Raw genomic sequence first — 20,761 nt, 5'->3', positions numbered from 1 at the left:
GACCTCTGCCACACACTTCAAGAATAATCCTGTAAAGTGCCATAATATAAAAACTACAAACACCTAGTTGACCTAACGTGACTCGTGTTTTGCTTTCTCAGTTGGATGAATAGGTAATAAGGGCAGAGTGCTCTTAACTCTTACCAGACTGGAGGCAGACACCTCACTGTACAGAAGGCCAAACGGGACAATCAGAAAGCGCTCCTGCTCCGAGTTCAGACGGACCTGGGACACAAAGGCAAAGGGATGAGTCATCTTACGCGAGCTATAAAAGGTAAGGTACCATTTACACAAATAAACGAAGAAAGGAAATCCGCACACCGTTACTGCTCACCGATTTATTGAACGCAACGTTTCGACCTCAGACGGTCTTCGTCAGGTGTATAGGTGATATCAGGTCACCTATACACCTGACGAAGACCGCCTGAGGTCGAAACGTTGTGTTCAATAAATCGGTGAGCAGTAACAGTGTGCAGATTTCCTTTCTTCTTTTACGCACGTTTGTTTGATCCAGCACCTGTTTTACTGGATGTGCGCGCATCACCTACACTACCATTTACACAAAAACACAAACCATTTTTTATAATTATATCAACTTTTAATTCCAAAATGGTTACAGCGTTTCCTCAACTGGATGGATTAGAAAATCATATCAAGATGTTCTGCTTGAATGAGAGTAGAAATTCGTTGGGGAAGCCTTGGTAGCATGGTGTCTAGACTGGTTATTTTTGTTCAGCTTGAATCAGATTTCACTCTTAAATACTTCGACTGTGAGGGTGCTGGCCCTTTATCAGAAAAGACGCCGCATCTTGCATAATGTATTTCACATACCCTGATGAAGGCTGTAGGGCCAATATGCATTAGTTGTTTTCTGTAATTAGCAGTACATTTGCCCAACAAAAAAAGAGTTTCTGGACTGTTTAAAATTAAATCAAATGGGGGATCTTTTTCCTTCCGTTTTATCAGTTGGTAAACATCACGACTGAACACTCACAGTCAGGTGGTTGTAGATGAGCTGAGACCATCCGAACAGATCTGCCAGGCGGTAAAATGCGGCCAGCTTACAGCGCAGCAGCTTCTCCCCTTTCTCATAGGCGATGGAGTCCGAGCCCCGCAGGTCATTTACCGGCGTCACCATTCCCAGACCTGGATTCACACACACACAAAAGCACGCAGACACGCACAGACTGTTAGAGGTATCCGATATAGGAATCAAATTCAATGCAATTTTTAAAATCAGTATATCATAAAGATTTCAAACTATTGAAAGTGCCCCACTGTTGTGGATTCATGTGAAAGTAAAGTACAGTCCCAAGAAAAAGTTTGTACACCCTTTGAAATTTCTTACATTTCTGTCAAAATTTATCATAAAACATGGTCTGATCTTCCCGGAAATCTCAAGAAGGAACAATCAGAGTCTGCTTTAACTAATTCCACACAAACATTTACATGTTATCATATTTTTATTGGCCATAAGGCTATAACATTCACAGGACAGCAAGGCATAAGTAAGTACACCCTTGCATTAAATAGGTTTTAACCCTCAGTTAGTTGCAATATCCTCAACCAGACTTGTCCTGTAATTGCAGATCAGATTAACAAAAATATCTGGATGTATCTTGTCTCCCTCTTCTTTAGAGAACTGCCTCTCGTCAGCAAGGTTTCTGGGATGTCTGGAGTGCATAGCTTTATTGACTTCATGCCATATAATCTCAATTATTTTTAGTCAGGGCTTTGACTGGACTATTCCAGAATGTGTATTTCATTGTTATGAAGGCATTCTAATTTAGATTTGCTTCTAAAGTATGGGTTGTTGTCACATTTCAGCACCTATCCTCTTATGTGCTTCAACTGTGTGACAGACTTCCTCACGTTTTTTCTGTAAAATATCACAATAAACTTGAGTTCATTGCTCCACTGATAATAGCAAACTTTCAAAGGCCTGAGGCAGCAAGGTAGCCGCATATAATGATGCTCCCGCCACCATACTCAGAAGTGGAGATGTAACCAAGAATAACTAAAAATGGGGTTCATTCTGCCAATCTAAAATGAATGGGGTTTCTGTCCAAAAAAATATTGCTGCACCTTTGAGGTTTGCGAAAAAGCATTTATATGCTTCATAAAATTACTGCAAAATATTCTGTAGACCAACGTTGAAACCAAAGTTGAATTTTTCAGGGGAACACATAGTATCATGTTTGGAGGAGAACTGGAGAACCACACCTTCACCAAAACATCATCTCCACCTTTGAGTATGGTGGCGGGAGAATCATTATATGCGGCTACCTTGGTGCCTCAGGCCCTTGTCAGTTTGCTATTATTAGTGGAACAATGAACTCAGAAGTTCATTGAGATATTTTACAGAAAAAATGTGAGGTAGTCTGTCACACAGTTGAGGCACACAAGAGGATGGGTGCTGAAATGGGACAACAACCCATATTTTAGAGGCAATTGACTTTTGAATTGCTTCATAACAATGAAATACACATTCTGGAATAGCCCAGTCAAAGCTCTGACAAAAAACATTTGAGATGATATGGCATGAAGTCAAGAAAGCTATTCACTCCAGATATCCCAGAAACCTTGCTGCAGAAGGGCAGTTTTCTAAAGAAGAGGGAGTCAAGATACATCCAGATTGTTTTGTTAATCTGATCTGCAACTACAGGAAACATCTGGTTGAGGTTATTGCGACAAACTTAGGGTTAAAACCTATTGAATGCAAGGGTGTACTTACTTATGCCTTTCTGTCCTGTGAATGTTTACATCTTATGGCCAATGAAAATAAGTAAACTTGTAAATGCTTGGGTTGAATTAGTTAAAGCAGACTCTGGTTGTTCCTTCTTGTGATTTCCGGGAAGATCAGATCATGCTTTATGACCTGAAAGGGTGTACAAACTTTTTCTTGGGACTGTATATAAAAAAAGCTTGATTTGAACATTTGAATTATTGTTGAAAGGTCCCGTAAATGTCATCCTTTCCCATATGCTTTATCTATAAAAGCTGCGCTATTATTATTGACATGTTTCTTTGTATGTTACTAATGTGATATTACTTGAGGAGCTTGAGGGACAGCTTTTGTGGTTGTTTTTTCACAACTTCACTCTGTACAATCGAATGAGAGAATGCTTTGAGGATTGCTCATATAGCCCATTGCAGTCCTTCTTCCAACATTACATTTGATACTCTCTGAGCCAGTTATGCAGAGAGTGAAATTAAACTAGCTGTTTTAGCAATAGTTTCTGCTACAAAATCACAATGTGTGTGTGTGGGTAGGGCCATAATACCCATAGCAGACAATAGGACTGACTGACTCTACCGTGACTGAGCTGGGGATGTTAGCAGGTCATATGCCTGGATATGACGATGGCTTAATCCTGTCACATGTCATGAGGGGGGAGGTCACAGTAGAGGACAGTCAGAGAGTGTGGAGGCCTTTTGAGGATCAGTGTAGCCGGAGGCACTCACGCCAAACAAGGCTTAATAATTACACTCATGGCACGGAAAACAAAGGAGGATTCTGTCAGTTTATGGAGTATGGCGTGCTCTTATCCAGATATTTTTTTGGCTTCTTGGGTTTTGGTGCTCTTTAGTCCAAGGTATAGTACTCCCAAAAAAATGAGAATAAATTCTCTGACTAAGGCACTCCAAATTAAAATGTCTTTATTAATATGACAGGTCCTACATGGACATATTAAAAACAAGGCAGATTCTGTAGACTTTTAACACCAGGTGCATTTCTTCGTTCGTTCGAGATTTAAGTACAGAAATTCATGTATATTTTTAAGTAAAAGTATTTATAAGTGTTTTTACTATAACAAAAATTAATGGTCCGAATTGAGGCTCAGACTTAGTCCCTGTGTCCTGCTGTGGCAATGTCCATCCCGTCTCATATATTATATTACTTTCCATCCGATGAAGAAAAACGGTATAAAGAGCACAGGAATAACAAGGTTTGTGTACCGGTAGTTGTAAAGTTGGATACTGAGTGTCTGAAGATTCTCATTCATCCATGTCAAGTTGTCCAAAGAGCTCAAGCAACTCGACTCCTCCAAATGCTTGCAATTTAAGACTTACTCATGTTGAGAGCGGCCATGCCCCCCTGTGGCGCGGCTGGGTACATGGTGGGTACACTGGTGGTCATGAAGTCAGCGATCTGCTGCAGGGCCAACAGGCTAGTGGGCGTCTTGCCCTTCTTCAGCTGGTCCTGAATCATCGTCTCCAACTCATCACAGAAGGCCTGAGAGGGAGGAAGGGAGAGAGGAAGGAAGGAAGGAAGGAAGAAAGGAAGAAGGAAGAAAAGGGAAGAAAGAAAGGTGAAAAAAGGACAAAAGAAATAAAAGACAAAAACAACGAAAGAAAGGACAAACGAACGGACAAAAGGATGAAAGAAAGAAAGAAAAAAAAGAAAGAAAGAAAGAGTTACAGGGACACAGCAGGAGGTTGTATTTCTGCTGTGGATCATGGAGATATGACAGAGGAAACCTTTTACTTCTTGTCCTTTTGTTTAAAAAATAAAAACGATGACACTGACCGTTTATCGTGTGGTGAGGAAAACAAACGGAACCGAAGTAAAATGATTCAAAACTCGAAACTAAAGTAAATCTAAACTAAACTAAAGCATGTCGTTTTCCCTCCCTGGGTTTTGAGAGCCAGTGTTTTCTGCAGTGCACAATTACAGTTGGCCTCATCGTTTGCAAACAATACACTTAAACCATGTTGTGCAAGACAGTAGGGCGTACATGACGTGACGCGACACAGACCTCTGTGTTTGCTCACAAGAGATTTCCAAGCCCTAGTTTAAACAGTGTCTGGGCCTGACACTGACACACACGTCTATTGTCTCCCTTATCAGTGAAGGAAGCTCTGGAACTAATAGAGTGAGGGGACTGTAAATTGAGTTAGTCAGCTGCACAGCTGCAATGGTATTTGATGACTGACTACACCCTTCTAGAAGTTGTCTTTTAGAAAGAGAGTATGTCGGTTGTTCCTGTGTCTACGACATTTCTTTCTGTGACTATGGGGTGTACCGTGTACCATTGCAATTATGTGATGATGGAAGGTATCAATGTCATCATTAAAAATATATTGTGTCTAACAGAAACAAAAAGGAAAAAAAAAGACGCTGAAGAGGGCTTAGGCCAAATCGTCCTGTCTGTCTGCCATGCTAACCCAGTATTAAAACTGCAAGAACTTCATCCGGGAGTGTGGCTTTTTTACAAAATAAATACTTTACAGAGACGAGAAAAAAAAATGTTTTGGTTTTCAGTAACAAGTGAGATCTTACATTAAGTTGATGTGAATCTTTGTGTCCTAAGACGGTTTAGAAGAAAACAGTTCAGGACTTAATAGATCTAGTCGTTGTTACAAACTTCAGAAATTTAAGTCTGAAGTCAGATAAAACAGTACAGCAAATCCAATCCAAGTTCAACAAGATCAACTTCAAAAACAGTGTTTTTATTGTCCCCTGGGGGGTTCACAGGGGTGGATAAATCCATATGCAAAAAGACAAAGGATATATTGTTGTGATAAGCATTTCCCCCCTCTGGCTGTGTGTGTGTGTGTGTGTGTGTGTGTGTGTGTGTGTGTGTGTGTGTGTGTGTGTGTGTGTGTGTGTGTGTGTGTGTGTGTGTGTGTGTGTGTGTGTGTGTGTGTGTGTGTGTGTGTACTATATAATCTATACGTCTGTATTTATGGAAGACTAACCGGTCTCTGCAGAATGCGCGTGTGTGTGTGTGTGTGTGTGTGTGTGTGTGTGTGTGTGTGTGTGTGAGTATACTGTATATACTCCATATGTCTGTATTTATTGAGGACTAACCGGGCTCTGCAGGATCATGGAGACCCTCTTCCTCTGTGTGTGTGTGTGTGTGTGTGTGTGTGTGTGTGTGTGTGTGTGTGTGTGTGTGTGTGTGTGTGTGTGTGTATGCATGTGTGTGTGTATGCATGTGTGTGTGTATGCATGTGTATGCATGTGTGTGTGTGTGTGTGTGTGCGTGCGTGCGCGTGCGTACTAACCGGGCTCTGCAGGATCATGGAGACCCTCTTCCTCTGCTCCATCATGTTGAAGTCCTGCCGCAGGTCGGGGGCCATGTTCCTCTCGCGCTGGTACTCGGGGTTGCTCTCGTCCACGCGGTCAAAGTAGCGCTCCTTGTGGGGCGGGTTGGTGGGCGGGGGGGCCGTCACCACCCCTGCACCTGAGTCACCGTTCATCCTGACGCCTGATCCTGGAGAGGGACAGGAGACACAACAAGAACAACAACATCAAGGACAATTGGCTCGTTCTTTTGAAACTCGATTGCGGGAAACTCCGGCTTCCGCCTCGGAAAAGTGTAAAAGAATGGGTACTCAAATCGGGGTTCCGAAACACAAACTCGGAGCGCAACTGTGTACTCCGAGTTCGTTTAACATTAGTGTTTTCAGACGTTTGTATTGTCCCTAGCGGTTTCAATAGAACGCATTTACAACGGTTGTCGGGAGAACAACCTCGGATCTACCGATGGCCGAGTTTCAAAAGAATGAGCCAATTGTCATTATTTGATAGGCTTCCTGCTTGTACTACACATAATGCAATTAACTTAAATTGATCCCGTTCAGCATCAAGAATGATCACATCCTAAAGGGTCATGTTCATATTGATATGCTTGTAGAGATTTAACTTACTTGTGCACAATCCCTGGTGCTGAACAAAAAGATTACGTATTTTTTGAAAAAAGGTTTGCACACTCCTTTGGATTTTTTTCTTCTTTAAATTATGTTTTCTTCTTTTTATTCATTCATTCATTCAATGGCAGTGATGTTTCGACCTCTCGGTCTTCCTCAGATTCACCTTCCTCAGATTCTACACAACTCTGACTGAAAGACCATGCCGAGGAAGTCAATTGAATTAAGGAAATATGCTGAGGAGGACCTTGAGCTTGCCCATGACCTGTGCATGCATGTCTGCATACAAACCAATGTGACAAACTTCTATGGAAAAAAGGGTAGCTTTACAGACTACACTCTAGTAGTGCCACTCCATTCACTGAATTATAAATGATTCCAATGAGTCCAAATCTATAGCCAGGAATTTGCCGGTAATTTTGAAGTCACCCAAGCTAAGTGCAGGTAGGTGATTCCAGTCCAAAACAGGTAGTTCTAAATGGTAGCTCCTGAATCATCATTCCCTTGCTTGAGTGTTCCCATCACTGAGTTCAAAGTCACGCGCTCCTCCTAGTCGGCGGCCATGATGCGAGTGCTTAGCCGGTCCAGTGAGTATTGATTTCTCCCTGTCTGCAAGTGCCCTCTCCATCTGGCTCTGACAGGAAGAGAGGAGCCAATCTCAAACCACATCCTCCCATCCAACCAGAGACGCAGACGCTTGCACAGGAGATTTGGGATATGGCAGAGAATTTTTAAATTATAGTTTTTATGATGTATAGGTTTAGTTGGCAGAAAGAGACAGAAAGGTATAGGGGACAAGAAGAGAGCATGCTTTTGACTCTTCCTCCTCAAGGGAATACCATTACCAGACAAAGGAAGTCCATTAGCATCCGTTTTAGAGGAAATTAGATGTTTTTGCTCGATATACATTACATACGTATTCCTGACGAAGGTCCAGGGGATCAAGTAGTTGCATTTCATGGAATAAAGGTTAGATTTTTGGAGAGTAATTAAGCAGTGTGCAGTCCAACCGTTACGGTCTTGCACCTGCAAAAGTGAATTTGGATGTGCGCACCCCGTCAAGGACGTTCACTTGATGTTGAGCCAAGTAAGCTCAGAACAAACAATTTACTAGCTACATAGACATGAGTTCTTTTTGCATCAAATTATTTTTCCCCGCATTAATCCTCCCAGCAGAGGGAGGTGTTTTTTTCTCCCAGACACAAAACAAAGTCTCAACAAAGCACCGTGCACAAGCAATGACCAGAGCAGAGCAAAGCCCATAACAGAGTCCATTGTCTTGATTGTATTCATTGTTAGGTTTGGCAGCAGGAGTACAGTAAAATCTGCCCCATCCTTGTTGTGTGCAAAATGTGCAGTTTCAAAAGCAACGCTCAAATGAAAACTAGCCAGACACACTGACGTCCAAAGGGTGGGGTTGCATGTGCTGTATCTGGGCTGACTAACATCAGCGGCCCCTTAGCCTTCAATCCTGACTATACACAGTTGCTAGCAGCTATGCTCTCGCAGCCATGACAACCTGTTGGCGAGGCAGAACCATCCGGAGCCAACTCACAAAAGTGAGTGAGCAAGTGGCCTATGCTGACTCGAATCACAAGAAGCCACACAGACACAAAACACAACAGCAGGCAGCAAACAATGAGCCCACCTATTGTACTAGAATCTAATTCACCTCAGGCTCAAGCAGCACCCATGCAAAACAGACTTCCTCTTTCATCTCCTCCACCATCTCATCTCTCATGGGGTCGCCATAATCAGGTGAGAAGGGAGGCCTGCCAGGGGCAATTCATTTTTTCGGACAAATCCTTTCATTAAGCGGACGACTGAATTGTGTGTGTGTGCCGCAAAAATGTGACTGACACATGGACATAATGTAGTGACATGGCGGTGTGAGAAAGTGAAAAAGTTAAATAGTTCCCAGAATGACCTTCAAAGACTTATGTAAGAACATAAAAAAGTCACACGCTGTGTGAGGGATTTCACACGTATCTCCTTCCATTGCTTATCAACTGTTGGTGATTATTAAGTACTGAACACTCAGTTTGGAAATGTTACAGGCGTAAAGAAAGTGCAGAACACCTAAGAGAAAGGAAGGAGGATAGAATGGAAAGGAATAAGCTTACAACAGCAAAGAAGAGAAAAGAAAAAGGGCAGTGGGGAGAAGCAACAATAAAAAAAAAACAGAGAGAGGACAGGACAAAAATCGAGCAGCAGGCAGGCAGGCAGGCAGGCGGCCCCCTCCCTCCCTCCCCAGTCCTCACTGATGCAAAGCAGGAAATAACTGAAGCATTGTGTAACAGTACCTCCCCATCGGGCTGATGTGATGTGTGGTGGATGGAGTATGCCTTGCCTGAGTTAAAACAGAGCTGTGCGGAGGAGTGAGTGCACTGCGAGGGAGGAGGGTCACTGGAGTGCACTGCCAGCAGCAATCACAGCTCTGACGGCTCCCAGTGCACACAGCTGCATGCTGCCCATGATCACACTTATAAACCCTGGTGCCTGTGCTAAAGCGTTACAGACAACGTTATGAAATTGACCACTACGAATATGGTTTGCAGTATACTTACTGTACTGTATAGTAAATACATTATACAGTATATACAGTATTCTTACTGTACTGTATATTTACTTGAGCAACCAGTATGGTTTAAAATGCACCTTTTTTACCAACCTCTCAGTTGTTTACACTTGAACAGTCCATATTATGTGACCAAACAGTGGAAACGGTTTTGATGGGCACTTTAGGGGGGGGAAATGGTTACAATCTCTTCATGTCATGTGGTGCAGGTTTCAGTAAAATCTATTTGACCTGTAGGTCCTAGGCAGGCCATTAATATAAAACAGGGTCATGTGAACCAGTCATAGCAAGAGGGAGACATCCCCCTGCCTTGCAGGAATCCTGGGTGCAGCAGTATCAGGTTACAGGCAGTGAGGCCCTGGCCCATGCTAGTGCTTTCAATAGCAATTTCTAATCAATCCCGGAGCTCCCCGCGGAGGAGCAGCATAAAGTAAGTCCTGCAGCTAGGTTTTGATATCAGTATCGGTGTATCGGTATCAGGTTCAGATTTCAACATAATTCAGAGATCGGATCGGATCGGCTTTTTCCCAAAGTATTGGAATTTTCCTCATACTGACATTGAGCCAGGTTTAATGTTAATTTCACTTGCATATTAGTTTTCAGGATGAGATTGTTACTTTTTTACTTGTTACTTTTTACTTATTAATTGGTTTCCTGTTCTTCTGACTTCCTTTTCTGACCAAATAGTCTACGTGGGCCTACTTCAAATTGAAACCCATGCATATATGTGGTTTTGATATAGGATTGGAGTGGTATCGATATCGGCAGATATCCAAATTTAGATATCGGGATCGGATCGGAAGTGAAAAGATGTGTATCGGTGCAGCCCTACCTGCAGCCTGTCCCTCTGTGACTGCCCAGCCACAGCTGGTTGCTAACCAAACACAAACACACTGGAGCTAATGTATATATACAGTATAATCGAATGGAATGGAGGAAAAGTATTGCATGTTTGTGAAGCTTCTTCTTCATTCAAGTCATGGTAGTCAAAAGGGTTCAAGTTGAAGCAACTGGACTTTTTGGAGCTTGAAGACCTGGGGCTTCAAGCAAAGAGCATCTTGAGAATATGACAAAAAAAGAGAAAGAATATAAGACGGACAGAACAGACTTCTCTTCTGTTTTGTTACTTTCCAACATAATTCATATTCACACAACTTAAAGGTGCCCTATTATGCTATTTAGAATAACTTTCATTGTTAATATTTTGCTTTACTGTGGTTAGTGGAGTTAATTTTGAATGATCACTTGTTTTCATGTCCATTATTTTTTATCATTGTGTACATGCACCCTACGCCGCCTGTTTGAAACGCGTGGAAGTGCAGAATGTTAGACCCTTCAACATTCTGAAATCTCGACGCAGCATGGAGCGTTTCATCAAGCATTCTATTACTAATATTACGTCAGCAGCACAGCTGTTTTTGACCTGGAATCCAACCCTGTAGCCTATGTCTAAAGTTGACAGCCAAATAGTTCACCCAATGTCCACAATTAATCTAAAAAAGGACGCATCATAAGTCCCACGTTGTTATTTGTGCACCTTGCTGTGTCATTTGCTGAAACCCAGTCCCTATCCAATGCGAGTCTTCCGTGCATGGGCTTCAGTTTGATTTCAAAATCGGTTGGGACAATTAGGCTGCCATTAATCTGAGAAAGGGTTGAAAGTGCTGGGTACAGGCTATTGCTTCCGATTTGAGGTTTCATGAAATAATACGCATATTGCATATGATGCGTAATAACGCGATTGTGACCATATTAAAAAAAAAAAAAACTAATAGCCATCTGCGCTGTCTTGTTTATTTCTGATATCCTGCGCTGAAGAATCTTTATCTCAAACATTATTAACGCAACAGTAGGGGCCTGATTGGTTAACCCGCTGTCTAGCCTTGCATACTGTAGCCCTAAAGTTGAAGTTATCAGCCAAGTTTACTGCTCGCAAACAGACAAGTGTCGCGCTGGTCTAGGTGGGAGAAGTCTAGATCTGCTGTTGACAGGTGGAAATTTGAAGACACAAAGAATGTTCTGGGATTGAAATCAGACCATCCCTTGTTAATGACAAGTTGACCTTCGCAAAATAGGCTATCCAATAAGCTAATCATCTGCAATTGCTGTACACAGTTCAAAGGATAGGCCTATTTATTCAGCGAAGTTGTGGACATTTTCTTCGCTCCCGCGGCAGCCCCCATCTGGCTGTCAAAGACGCAGTCCGAAATTGAAAGAGTGCGCCCAGTAAGACAAGGGCACGACTTGTCGGACTCAAACCTATCAATTCAACGTCTGTCAGTGATATCGTGACACCCTATTTGTGATATGAACTCCGTGTTCAAATTCGTCCTGTGGTCTATTTGCAAGCCAGACTGAATAGGCTACTGAGCGCACGCGTTGTTGGCTTTTAAACATGAGTTCCTGTTTGCTCGTTGTCTGTAGGCCTAATGCACAATGGTGATAGGCTATGCTTCATAAAAATACATTTCAAGGTATTTTCAGGTGCATGGTTTCATTTTAGTAACTGCATTTCTATTTAGTCCCCGGCAGAAATGATGCGCCCACTGGATTGGAAGCGCAATGGGCAGTCCTCGATGGATTGGTTTCATTCTGGGTCTTATAATAACGCCTAGGCCTAGTCTCGGTTTCGTGGTTTTTTTGTTCGCATTTATCGACAGGACATGATTTTTTTATATAACAATAGGCCCTATCCGTTTCAGTTTCATTATTTTTGGCATGCCGCCCGACGACTCGACCAGTTTTAAACGACGTCAAGCCAATATCCACGTTGCTCTTGCAGATATGATGAACAAAACTGCGTTGCATTTTAATTACTGAATTGTAGCCTACGCATAGCCTATACTAACTGGCTAATCCTTGCCAACATTGCTGATGCAAACGGCTGCTGGTCATGTCGTGATACCTATTTGGATAACATCAGCGCACGTCTTCTAATTAATGTTATGCTTCAAGCGGCAATACAAGTGTAGGCCTAGGGTTTTCACATCTTACCAAACAAAAGTTAGTCTTGCCAACAGCATATGCAAAATGGCCCTGAAGCGAATAGAGAGAGAAAGGAGAGATTCGAGTCTTTCACCCACTTGGAAGTGTTTTGGATTCTCAGTGCGCAACTGCGTTAACGCGTTCTGCCTGTTTTCGACCTTCCTCATTCAACTGTTTCTGACCCGTTAGCCATAGGCCTACCAACCGGTATTTTATCAATGTCAATTGGAGCTTTAATATCACAATGAAACAAAAATATATAACTTGGGCCACAGGTGAGTGTAGCCTCCAGTCTAGACCGATGCTGTAGCCTATTGACGGAGCCGATTTATGAATTGAAAAAAAAATTACATGCGTAATGGAATAAACTTGTGAATGGCGAAATCCTACACTATCATTGTAGGCTACACTATTCTTGTACACTATTTTGTACACTGAGTGGTGTATTCACAAATAGGATACATCTCATCACAATACTGTCAAATTCAGATAGGCCTAGGCTATGTGGCTGCGATGAACAAATGCGCATTAGGTCTACTGTCTCTGCAATTAATAAATGGTCTGTGACATCGTCAACACTCCATCCCATAAGCAGCAATGTTAGGTACAGCATGACGTAGACCCGTACCGGAAACAAAAGCTATAGAATGTTGAAAACCCAACCACGCGTTCTCTGACAGTTGAGAAATAGCGTTCCTGCGGCAGAGAAATTCTCCCCCAAGAGGCCAATTTGTGAAATGCAGCTTTCACCAAGCTTTTACATACAACAGATGCTGTGTAACCCAATAAATAGGAAGTGGACATGAAAAAGCATAATAGGACCCCTTTAAAAAAATCTCTGTATACTCCAAGTCTATACCTGCTTGTTTGTGACAGCAGCAGCACCAAAAATATTCTCAGATATCAGCTACCAGCCAGTCCTACTTCAGTGAAGAGTGCAGAGGTGTCCGGCTATGCCCGTCATCACTATGGTAACACAGATCATTGCCATAGAAACCTTCGGATACCCCATTTTCTGATTATGCAACATTTGTATCACCACCTCCCACGCAAAAAAATCCTTTGCACCAAGTGCCACAGTAACTAACTCAACATTCCAATGCTCTAGCCCTTGTGTACCAGGGCATTCAGCACACTGCATATAAGCTACTCCAGATGGCTGAATGTTCACCACTTTAATTTGAGAGAGGAGATACCAGTGGCATTCATTCCTGTTCCTCTTAGCAATATTAGCCTATACCAGGGGTACTCAATTAAAAGCTCTCACATGCATAATGAGAATCACCTCAGGTTTTGTGAACAAGAAAATGGGACATTTGATGCAATTTTGATTAAATGCAACAGCCAATAATAAATGGTCAGGTTGCTTATAACTTTAATTGTAGTCTTGTGAGGGTCTCTTAGCATTCCAAACGAACCGCACGCACGCACGCACACACACACACACACACGCGCACACTTAGCTGGAGGGATATATGACCAGATTACGTCAGGCATAAAAATCACCTGGAGAGATGTATAAACAATGTCGTCATCACGACTGTAGTAATACACATCCAGAAAACTTTTCAGCCCACACCCTTTTCCTCTTCCCCTTCAAAATATGGCCCGCATTACGCCAATAAGAAAACAAACCAGATGTGAGCGCATGCTTTGGGGCTCTCAACTGCGTAAAGAGGGCAGGGCGTAACTGCTTCGCTGACAGAACTTGGTGCGCAAGTAGTGCGACATAAAACACTTCCATGAAAAAAAAGATAGAAAGACAGACAGAAGAGAAAAGCTTTCACCACATAACAAAGTACTCTGGCTGCCAAGCAGATTCTCTTTGCCAGTGAGAGCTTCCTATGTTGGCCAATCCCCTGTGGCGTTACAGAGCAGAGGCAGAAAAAAAGCCTTTATGGTGCACCAGTACGACTCCAATACTCCAGCCCCTCTACACCCAGACACTCTCATTCAGGCCACTGCTGTGAAACTCAATGGCCATCGGAAAATTGTATGGAAAAGCTGGTGAAAAAATACATTGAATGCATATGCAAATGTGACTGAAAGTTAGTTTGGGCTTGTATGTAAATGTATGTTAATAATATAATTTCTGGTCACATCACTAGAGTGGGTGTTAGGATAGCCATTGTAGGAGCTTTGAGAATGAATGAGCAAGAGGATTGCTTTCTAACGGTTCTGTCTTGGTAGGTAATGGGTCTTATGAAACGCTATGTTCGAAACAAAACAAAAAATTGATTTTAAATGCAAGAGCATGGCGAAAAGGAAGAAAGGAGTCGCACACAAGAGCTGAATGCAAAATCAAAACTGTATTAAACAAAGCCGAATAAAGTAAATAAAACAGACAGACAAGGGACAAACGTTTCGGGTCTAGCCCATCATCAGTGTTCCCAGTTTCAGAGAAATGGGAGAGCACTAACATAAGGTCCACCAACTCCTACCTGTGACACTGTTGTCAAGCACATTGTGTCCATGTATACATGAAAGGTGCTATATAAATACAATTTGATAAATCTGATTGAGGTTGTGTTTGAAGTGTAATATCAATGTCATAAACGTCCAGACTGAAAATGAGCTGACATTGATCAATAAATTATAACAGCATACCAGAACACTCTCAACCTTCGAAGAGACCTTCCCTTCATCATCACAATTCTAATTCTACTCATCCTTAGCCCTCTATACAGTAACCCTGTGTGCGCTTACTTTGTCCTGCTTGCACATACAATAGTCCTCCACAAATTATATTTTGCTGCACTTAGCTCTACATTGTTGCACTTTGTTTGCTTGTTCTACACATAAAAACATCTGCTAAATGTAATGTAATGTAACTAAAGACGTGAGCAAGGTTGCTGAATGACCGTGCTAAGTCTGAGGTCTGCTGAGATGGAAAGTGTTGCTATCTCCAGTATGTTATGCAGCTGAAGAGCGTGTGTATTATGACGTGTGCGTGTGTGTGTGTGTGTGTGTGTGTGTGTGTGTGTGTGTGTGTGTGTGTGTGTGTGTGTGTGTGTGTGTGTGTGTGTGTGTGTGTGTGCAGTGCATGCGAGTCGGTAGGGTCTAGGGTGGAGCAGGAGTCTTGATCCTTATCTGGGTGGGGCTAACTTAAAACCAGAAGAGAAGATCCCCTTTTTAAAAAGCTAAAGTATACTGCAGGCTGCAGGAAGGAAGTAATCCGGGTTATGCTTCACATGTAAATTACTGTACTGTACTCTGTGCGTGTGCGTGTGCGTGTGCGTGTGTGTGTGTGTGTGTGTGTGTGTGTGTGAGTGAGTGAGTGAGTGAGTGAGTGAGTGAGTGAGTGTGTGAGTGAGTGAGTGAGTGAGTGTGTGAGTGAGTGTGTGTGCTCGCGCATGGGTTGCTCCAGACATCCCTATCCACTTTCTTATTTTGCTCATCCCACCTCAGCTCATAGTGATGATGACAAGATGATAAGATGATGACAAGATGTGGGTACAGTACAATTCATTTTACCGTCCATGTTACATTTATTGAGTACAGTGTAACAATGTATTTAATTACAGGTAACTTTATGTACATGCACTGTACTTAAAGGGGTATGCCACTATTTTGGGGCTTAATATAGTTAAAATCGTTGGCTGGGGTTTATAAAGGTGGTACAGTGTCAAATTTTTCATGTAAGCCGTTGTCTTGCTTTAAGACAAGTTAAAAGAGGGAACATGTCGCTAAGCTAGTGAAAGTCAATGGATCCGTGTAGCATGCTACAATGCTACACGGATTCATTGACTTTCACTAGCTTAGCGACATATTCCCTCTTTTAACTTGTCTTAAAGCAAGACAATGCTTAACATGAAAAATAAGACCCTCTGCCACCTTTATATACCCCAGCCAACGATTTTTATTGTATTAAGCCCCACAATAGTGGCATACCCCTTTAAGGGATAGCATGCTACTGACATAAGCTTACATGAGTGTAACCGAAGATACATGATTGTTGATCTTTAGCATTTAGCGGTTGGGTGATATGGTCAAAAAAAGAATGTATCACAATGCATTTTCCATACGGAATGATGTGTTTATCTTGATTACGGCTGATCAATAGAGCCGTACAAATAATCTAGAACCTGCTTAGCAACTACATTAAATGACATTTCATTGGAGGTCAAATCATGTTACTAGCAGAATTGTTCCATCTGCTTATCTTTCACTATTACAACCTGCGGACAACAACACCCTGAGGTCATTTCCACAACTAAAAGGCTATGTGCCACTGCCAGAGACTGATTAAAAAGAAACGCATCAGTGGACAAGCAGCATGTTAATACCTTTCCAGTGAAAATGACCACTTAAGCCTGTTTTATTCCCTTGCACTGAAACAGGGTCAGCCTTTATGGAAATGACAACTGAGCCATTCAGATACAGTCAGGTCTTTACAGATGGTAAGTGCTATGGTTGTGTCTTTCTTCTTAAGTGTGACTCTGAACTGAGCCCACTGTCATCTGGGTTGAACAGTATAATTTCAAAGTCTGTACTCTGAACTGAGTGATTTCAATTTCATTGTGAATGTGCATAGTGTAAGTTGCACGTGTGAATGGTGACAATAAAGCACAATCTATTCTATGAGAGGGTTGGGAGATGAATCCTGGGGATCAATCAAAATAAAAACAAGCTAGCGTGAGAGCGAGAGAGTGTCACGTCAAATTATCGAAGTACATTTCCTTTACTACTGTCTTCTAGAAACATGCACCACAGCTAGCATGTTTGCTGCAACTTACTTAATGGCCGTTGGCCCGTTGTTGACCTACATAAGTAGTACAAAAAATGGATTGGATTTTTATCTCTTGGGGGATTGGGTGGGTGAGTGTTGAGGGATGACGAGCAGAGACAACACAGGGAAAACCCTGAAAGCCAGAAGAAGACAGCAATATGGTGACAAGGGCTGTGGGAGACTAAATATTGTATGTTAAAAATGGAGTGCCCACCAATACATGTAATTCTTAAATAATAAACGACATAGGTATGCTGAGAGGCACTCGTGTTGTGACCGGTCTCTCACAGCTTTCATGGTATTGTATGGTAATGTATGAACTAAATGGACTAACATAATTAGTATTAATCCTAATTTATGTTGCTGTTTTTTTCCTTTATTGCTCTTTTCTTTTTCTCTCAGTTGTCAAGGTATTCCAATACAAGCATGAGAGTGGTTTTACTACAGTCTTCTAGAAACATGCACCACAGCTAGCATGCATTTGTTTCCTCGCATCACATAAACTGACCAACTCCCTTCCTTCTGACCCCCTGGGTCGGTGGTAGGCCAAGCCTACGGGCCTATGAAAGCAAAATAATAACGTATAGTCTCACTGTTTCCACAGCACACAACCATGTGACAATGACTGCAGTGATCAGAAAAGGCATTTCGTGGTTTTCGAGATATATGTGGCTATACAAGAACAAAAATAAACCCAATGCATTATTTTTTCACCGACACTCCAATCGACCATATGTGGTCGTATGACCCATGGCAAGTCGCATGTATCAGTAGGCGTGACACCATTCACTGGCATACAGAGAGAGAAGCAATGCCGAATGGACAATGTGATGAACTGTGCAATTGACAGGTGTGTAATATGACTACTGGAGTAGAACTAGAACTGGAGTCCAATCTTGAAGGGCATACACACGCCGATTCACTTGACTTTGTTAAAAGCCTTGGCCTTCGTGTATTCTATGCGGCTCGACAGTCCACAGTATCCAAAACATGCTAGTCACCGACATGGAATGCACCCTACCCTACAACAAAATACTGCCACCAAAAAGAGTGCCCTTCGGTTGTTGTTGTGATGATACAGCATTAAAAGGCGTGAGAGATAGTTTGTTGAGCACGCACGCCCCTCCATTCGCCCCGCTAAGAACTACAGGATACATTGTAGCTACGCTAGCAAGCACATTCGTTACATTGTGCAAAGCCAGGAATTTAAATAATAAACATATCGGAAGTTCTATGCCACATGTCTTAGTTATATCTGCATTACATGTTCCTTACCCTTATTCTTCGGTACAGTTGATGTTGTAAAAGAATCAGACACCCGTCGATCAGAACGGTCCCCTTAGCAGATATTTTTGTCCACAACCCCACTGTTTTCAAAGGATCTCTAGTTCGTGGTCCTCACGAAGCTCCGCCCATCTTTACCCTCTTCTAGGGTGCGGCTGACAGACGGACAGTAAAAAGCGATTTGCTGATTGGATGCTTTCAGCGAAAATCTGGAAAATCCCCACCACCTTCAACCACTGACTCGTCTGAGTGGGAAGCTAATATCCATCGATAGGCTGGTGCGCTAATGCTTTCCCTTTCCACGAGATGTGAGATGTCCCATCATAGTCTTTTGCAGCATTATGCCGCTTGTTGCATAATATGGCTCAGCTCAAATGGTATTAATAAGCAGCGCTGCCACAACAGTCCTTAATCTACCTGCCGCACATTCACATACATTTAGGCTATATAGTTATATTGCATTAATATTTGCAGTGCAGCGTAGCAGTGCATGAATGACACAAGCGTGTCTTTACTTTTAGAATCATTCCATATGGCAAATGCTGAGATAATTCAGCAGCATTCATTTGGTCTTGCATAGGGACAGCACGCCATCTACTGGTGGAGACCCTGAAACTGCAGTGTACAACGGCAACTGTATTGATTCATATTCTCAATATTGTGTACGTTAAATGTCCCCTTACATTCATTATGCGCTTTCACTATATGACCCATATTTCAGAGAGAAAAAAAATCACAACAACGTTGCTTTCTACCAGTGAGTGCACCTCTGAGAAGAGAACATCGAACAGCACGGTTCATTAATCAACTCAACCAAAAGGTGGCGACACACGGAAATAACAAGAGTGCGTGTCCATCTACGTAATATCCTGTAGCTGGTTCCTGGTTTTGCCTGATGCGTTAAGGCTTTCCATCCAGAACATTCCTGAATTGAGCACACAGTTGTTCTAGATTCTCATTTCGAGGTAAATTTAACATGATTGACTGTTGTAAGATGTTGTATATTTACGCTACAACACTGTAAATCAACGTGACACCATGACACGCATGTTGTAAACACTGGGAAGATAGCTGGGAAGTCATAGCTCTCTGCTAGTTTTCATAACCCTATTGCTACGTCGGCTCTGTGAGCTGGTGTGATGAATACCTTTCTAGGCTCAGATCAAATAAGTATTACCTTTTCTCCTAACAGGTATTGTATTGAGGTAGTTCCAGGAAGAATAGCCGCTGCTTTGCAAAGTCTTTTGGGGATATAAATCAATAAAACGTGACGCAGTAACAACAGTGTAGTTTAATAGTGGTGGTGATATGTCAATGGGTTGTGCTGAATCAGCTGCTGTGCTGAAACATGTTCCTGCCCATTGGTGTATGGTGGTGGTACGCGTTTGCTGATCATAACACACAAGTAACTTCTGATCCTGAGTGTAATCACATTCACTGTCATAAAGTCTACATGTCATCAATGTACACAATGCATTTTGTTTTACAGGGCTTGAATTACCCACTGCCAACTGCTTCACAATGGTGTGCATTCCTTGCATCGTCATTCCAGTGCTTCTCTGGGTCTACAAGAGGTTTTTGGAGCCGATCCTTTACCCCTTCATTTCACCAATCATCAGCCGCTTCTGGACCAAGAAAGCTGTTCAAGAAAGTGGTACCGGAGATGTGAAGACAAGTGAAAAGGCAAATGGGACATGCAAGGTGAATAATCTTACACACTTAATTTGGCTGTCCTTGTGATATTAATTTGGTAGGGTGTACCAGCCACTGTGTCTGTGCTTGAATAGTATTAAGAACAATATTAATAATTCTAATCATAACTTTGCCTTTCAAAACACTTAATGTCACTTAACATAGCTTGTGTGTAGGTGTGTGGGGTTGTATGTATGTGTGCAGGTGTGTGTGTGCTTGTGGAAACTAGCAGCCAAAGTCCTCAGAGAAGAGACATGGTTTGGGGTGCCTTTTTAAATTGGCCAGTGAAGGGACATTCTGAATGTGGATGGGAGCAACTACTTGGAAGGCTCAGTTACTGGTGGCTTTAAGTCTGCTGCGAGGGATGGCCAGCTGTCCTTTGGAAGAGGACCAGGGATCTTGAAGGGGTATAGGGGTGGAGGAGTTCTGTGAGGTAGGGGGGCGTCAGACCATGGAGGGACTTGACAGCAAGGAGAGATCGATATATAGGAGGGTGTACTGACGTCATAACAGCGTAGTACGGAATGATGGCGAGCGGAGTACAATTCTTCTTCTACGGTCAGGATTGGAAGCATGGTTAAGTGCAATGCCACTTCCGCGAGGGTCGGAGTGTGGAACAGGTCATAGGACAGCGTGAATTTTTGTCAGCTGTCCATAATTAATCACAACCCCCCCCCCAATTACTGCTGACCAACAGCTGAAGTTAATTTGACCACACACTGAACACTGACAACCGGATATTCTCGTTTGGCACATTTTTGCGTACGGAGTATTGAGTACGGAAATTGTGGTGTCGCACCCACTGACCATGAGCAATGGGGTTAATTTTCTATCCA

At 42.4% G+C, this 20,761-nt stretch overlaps 1 protein-coding gene across 7 annotated transcripts in view; it reads right to left on the bottom strand.

Moving 5' to 3' along the window:
* The window catches only part of add1 (adducin 1 (alpha)), a 41,481-nt gene extending 23,106 nt beyond the window's left edge, over positions 1 to 18,375 (bottom strand). For 3 of the 7 annotated variants that reach the window (XM_063210656.1, XM_063210657.1, XM_063210662.1), the window contains exons 1-5: positions 18,225 to 18,373; positions 6,013 to 6,221; positions 4,075 to 4,237; positions 995 to 1,146; positions 145 to 225 (exon numbers count right to left, since the gene is read on the bottom strand). In XM_063210656.1, the coding sequence (XP_063066726.1) occupies positions 145 to 225; positions 995 to 1,146; positions 4,075 to 4,237; positions 6,013 to 6,207 (591 nt within the window). In that variant the 5' untranslated portion in view covers positions 6,208 to 6,221; positions 18,225 to 18,373. Of the gene's footprint in view, positions 1 to 144; positions 226 to 994; positions 1,147 to 4,074; positions 4,238 to 5,815; positions 5,846 to 6,012; positions 6,222 to 18,224 lie in introns of those variants that run through there. The other 4 variants (XM_063210660.1, XM_063210658.1, XM_063210661.1 and 1 more) reach the window with 4 other exon arrangements.
* Positions 18,376 to 20,761: the final 2,386 nt, after the last annotated feature.

This window comes from Engraulis encrasicolus, chromosome 11 (assembly GCF_034702125.1).
Source record: "Engraulis encrasicolus isolate BLACKSEA-1 chromosome 11, IST_EnEncr_1.0, whole genome shotgun sequence".
Taxonomy (NCBI): Eukaryota; Metazoa; Chordata; class Actinopteri; order Clupeiformes; family Engraulidae; genus Engraulis; species Engraulis encrasicolus.
Note: the sequence above shows the minus strand (reverse complement) of the source record. Positions and strands in the feature narration are given on the sequence as shown.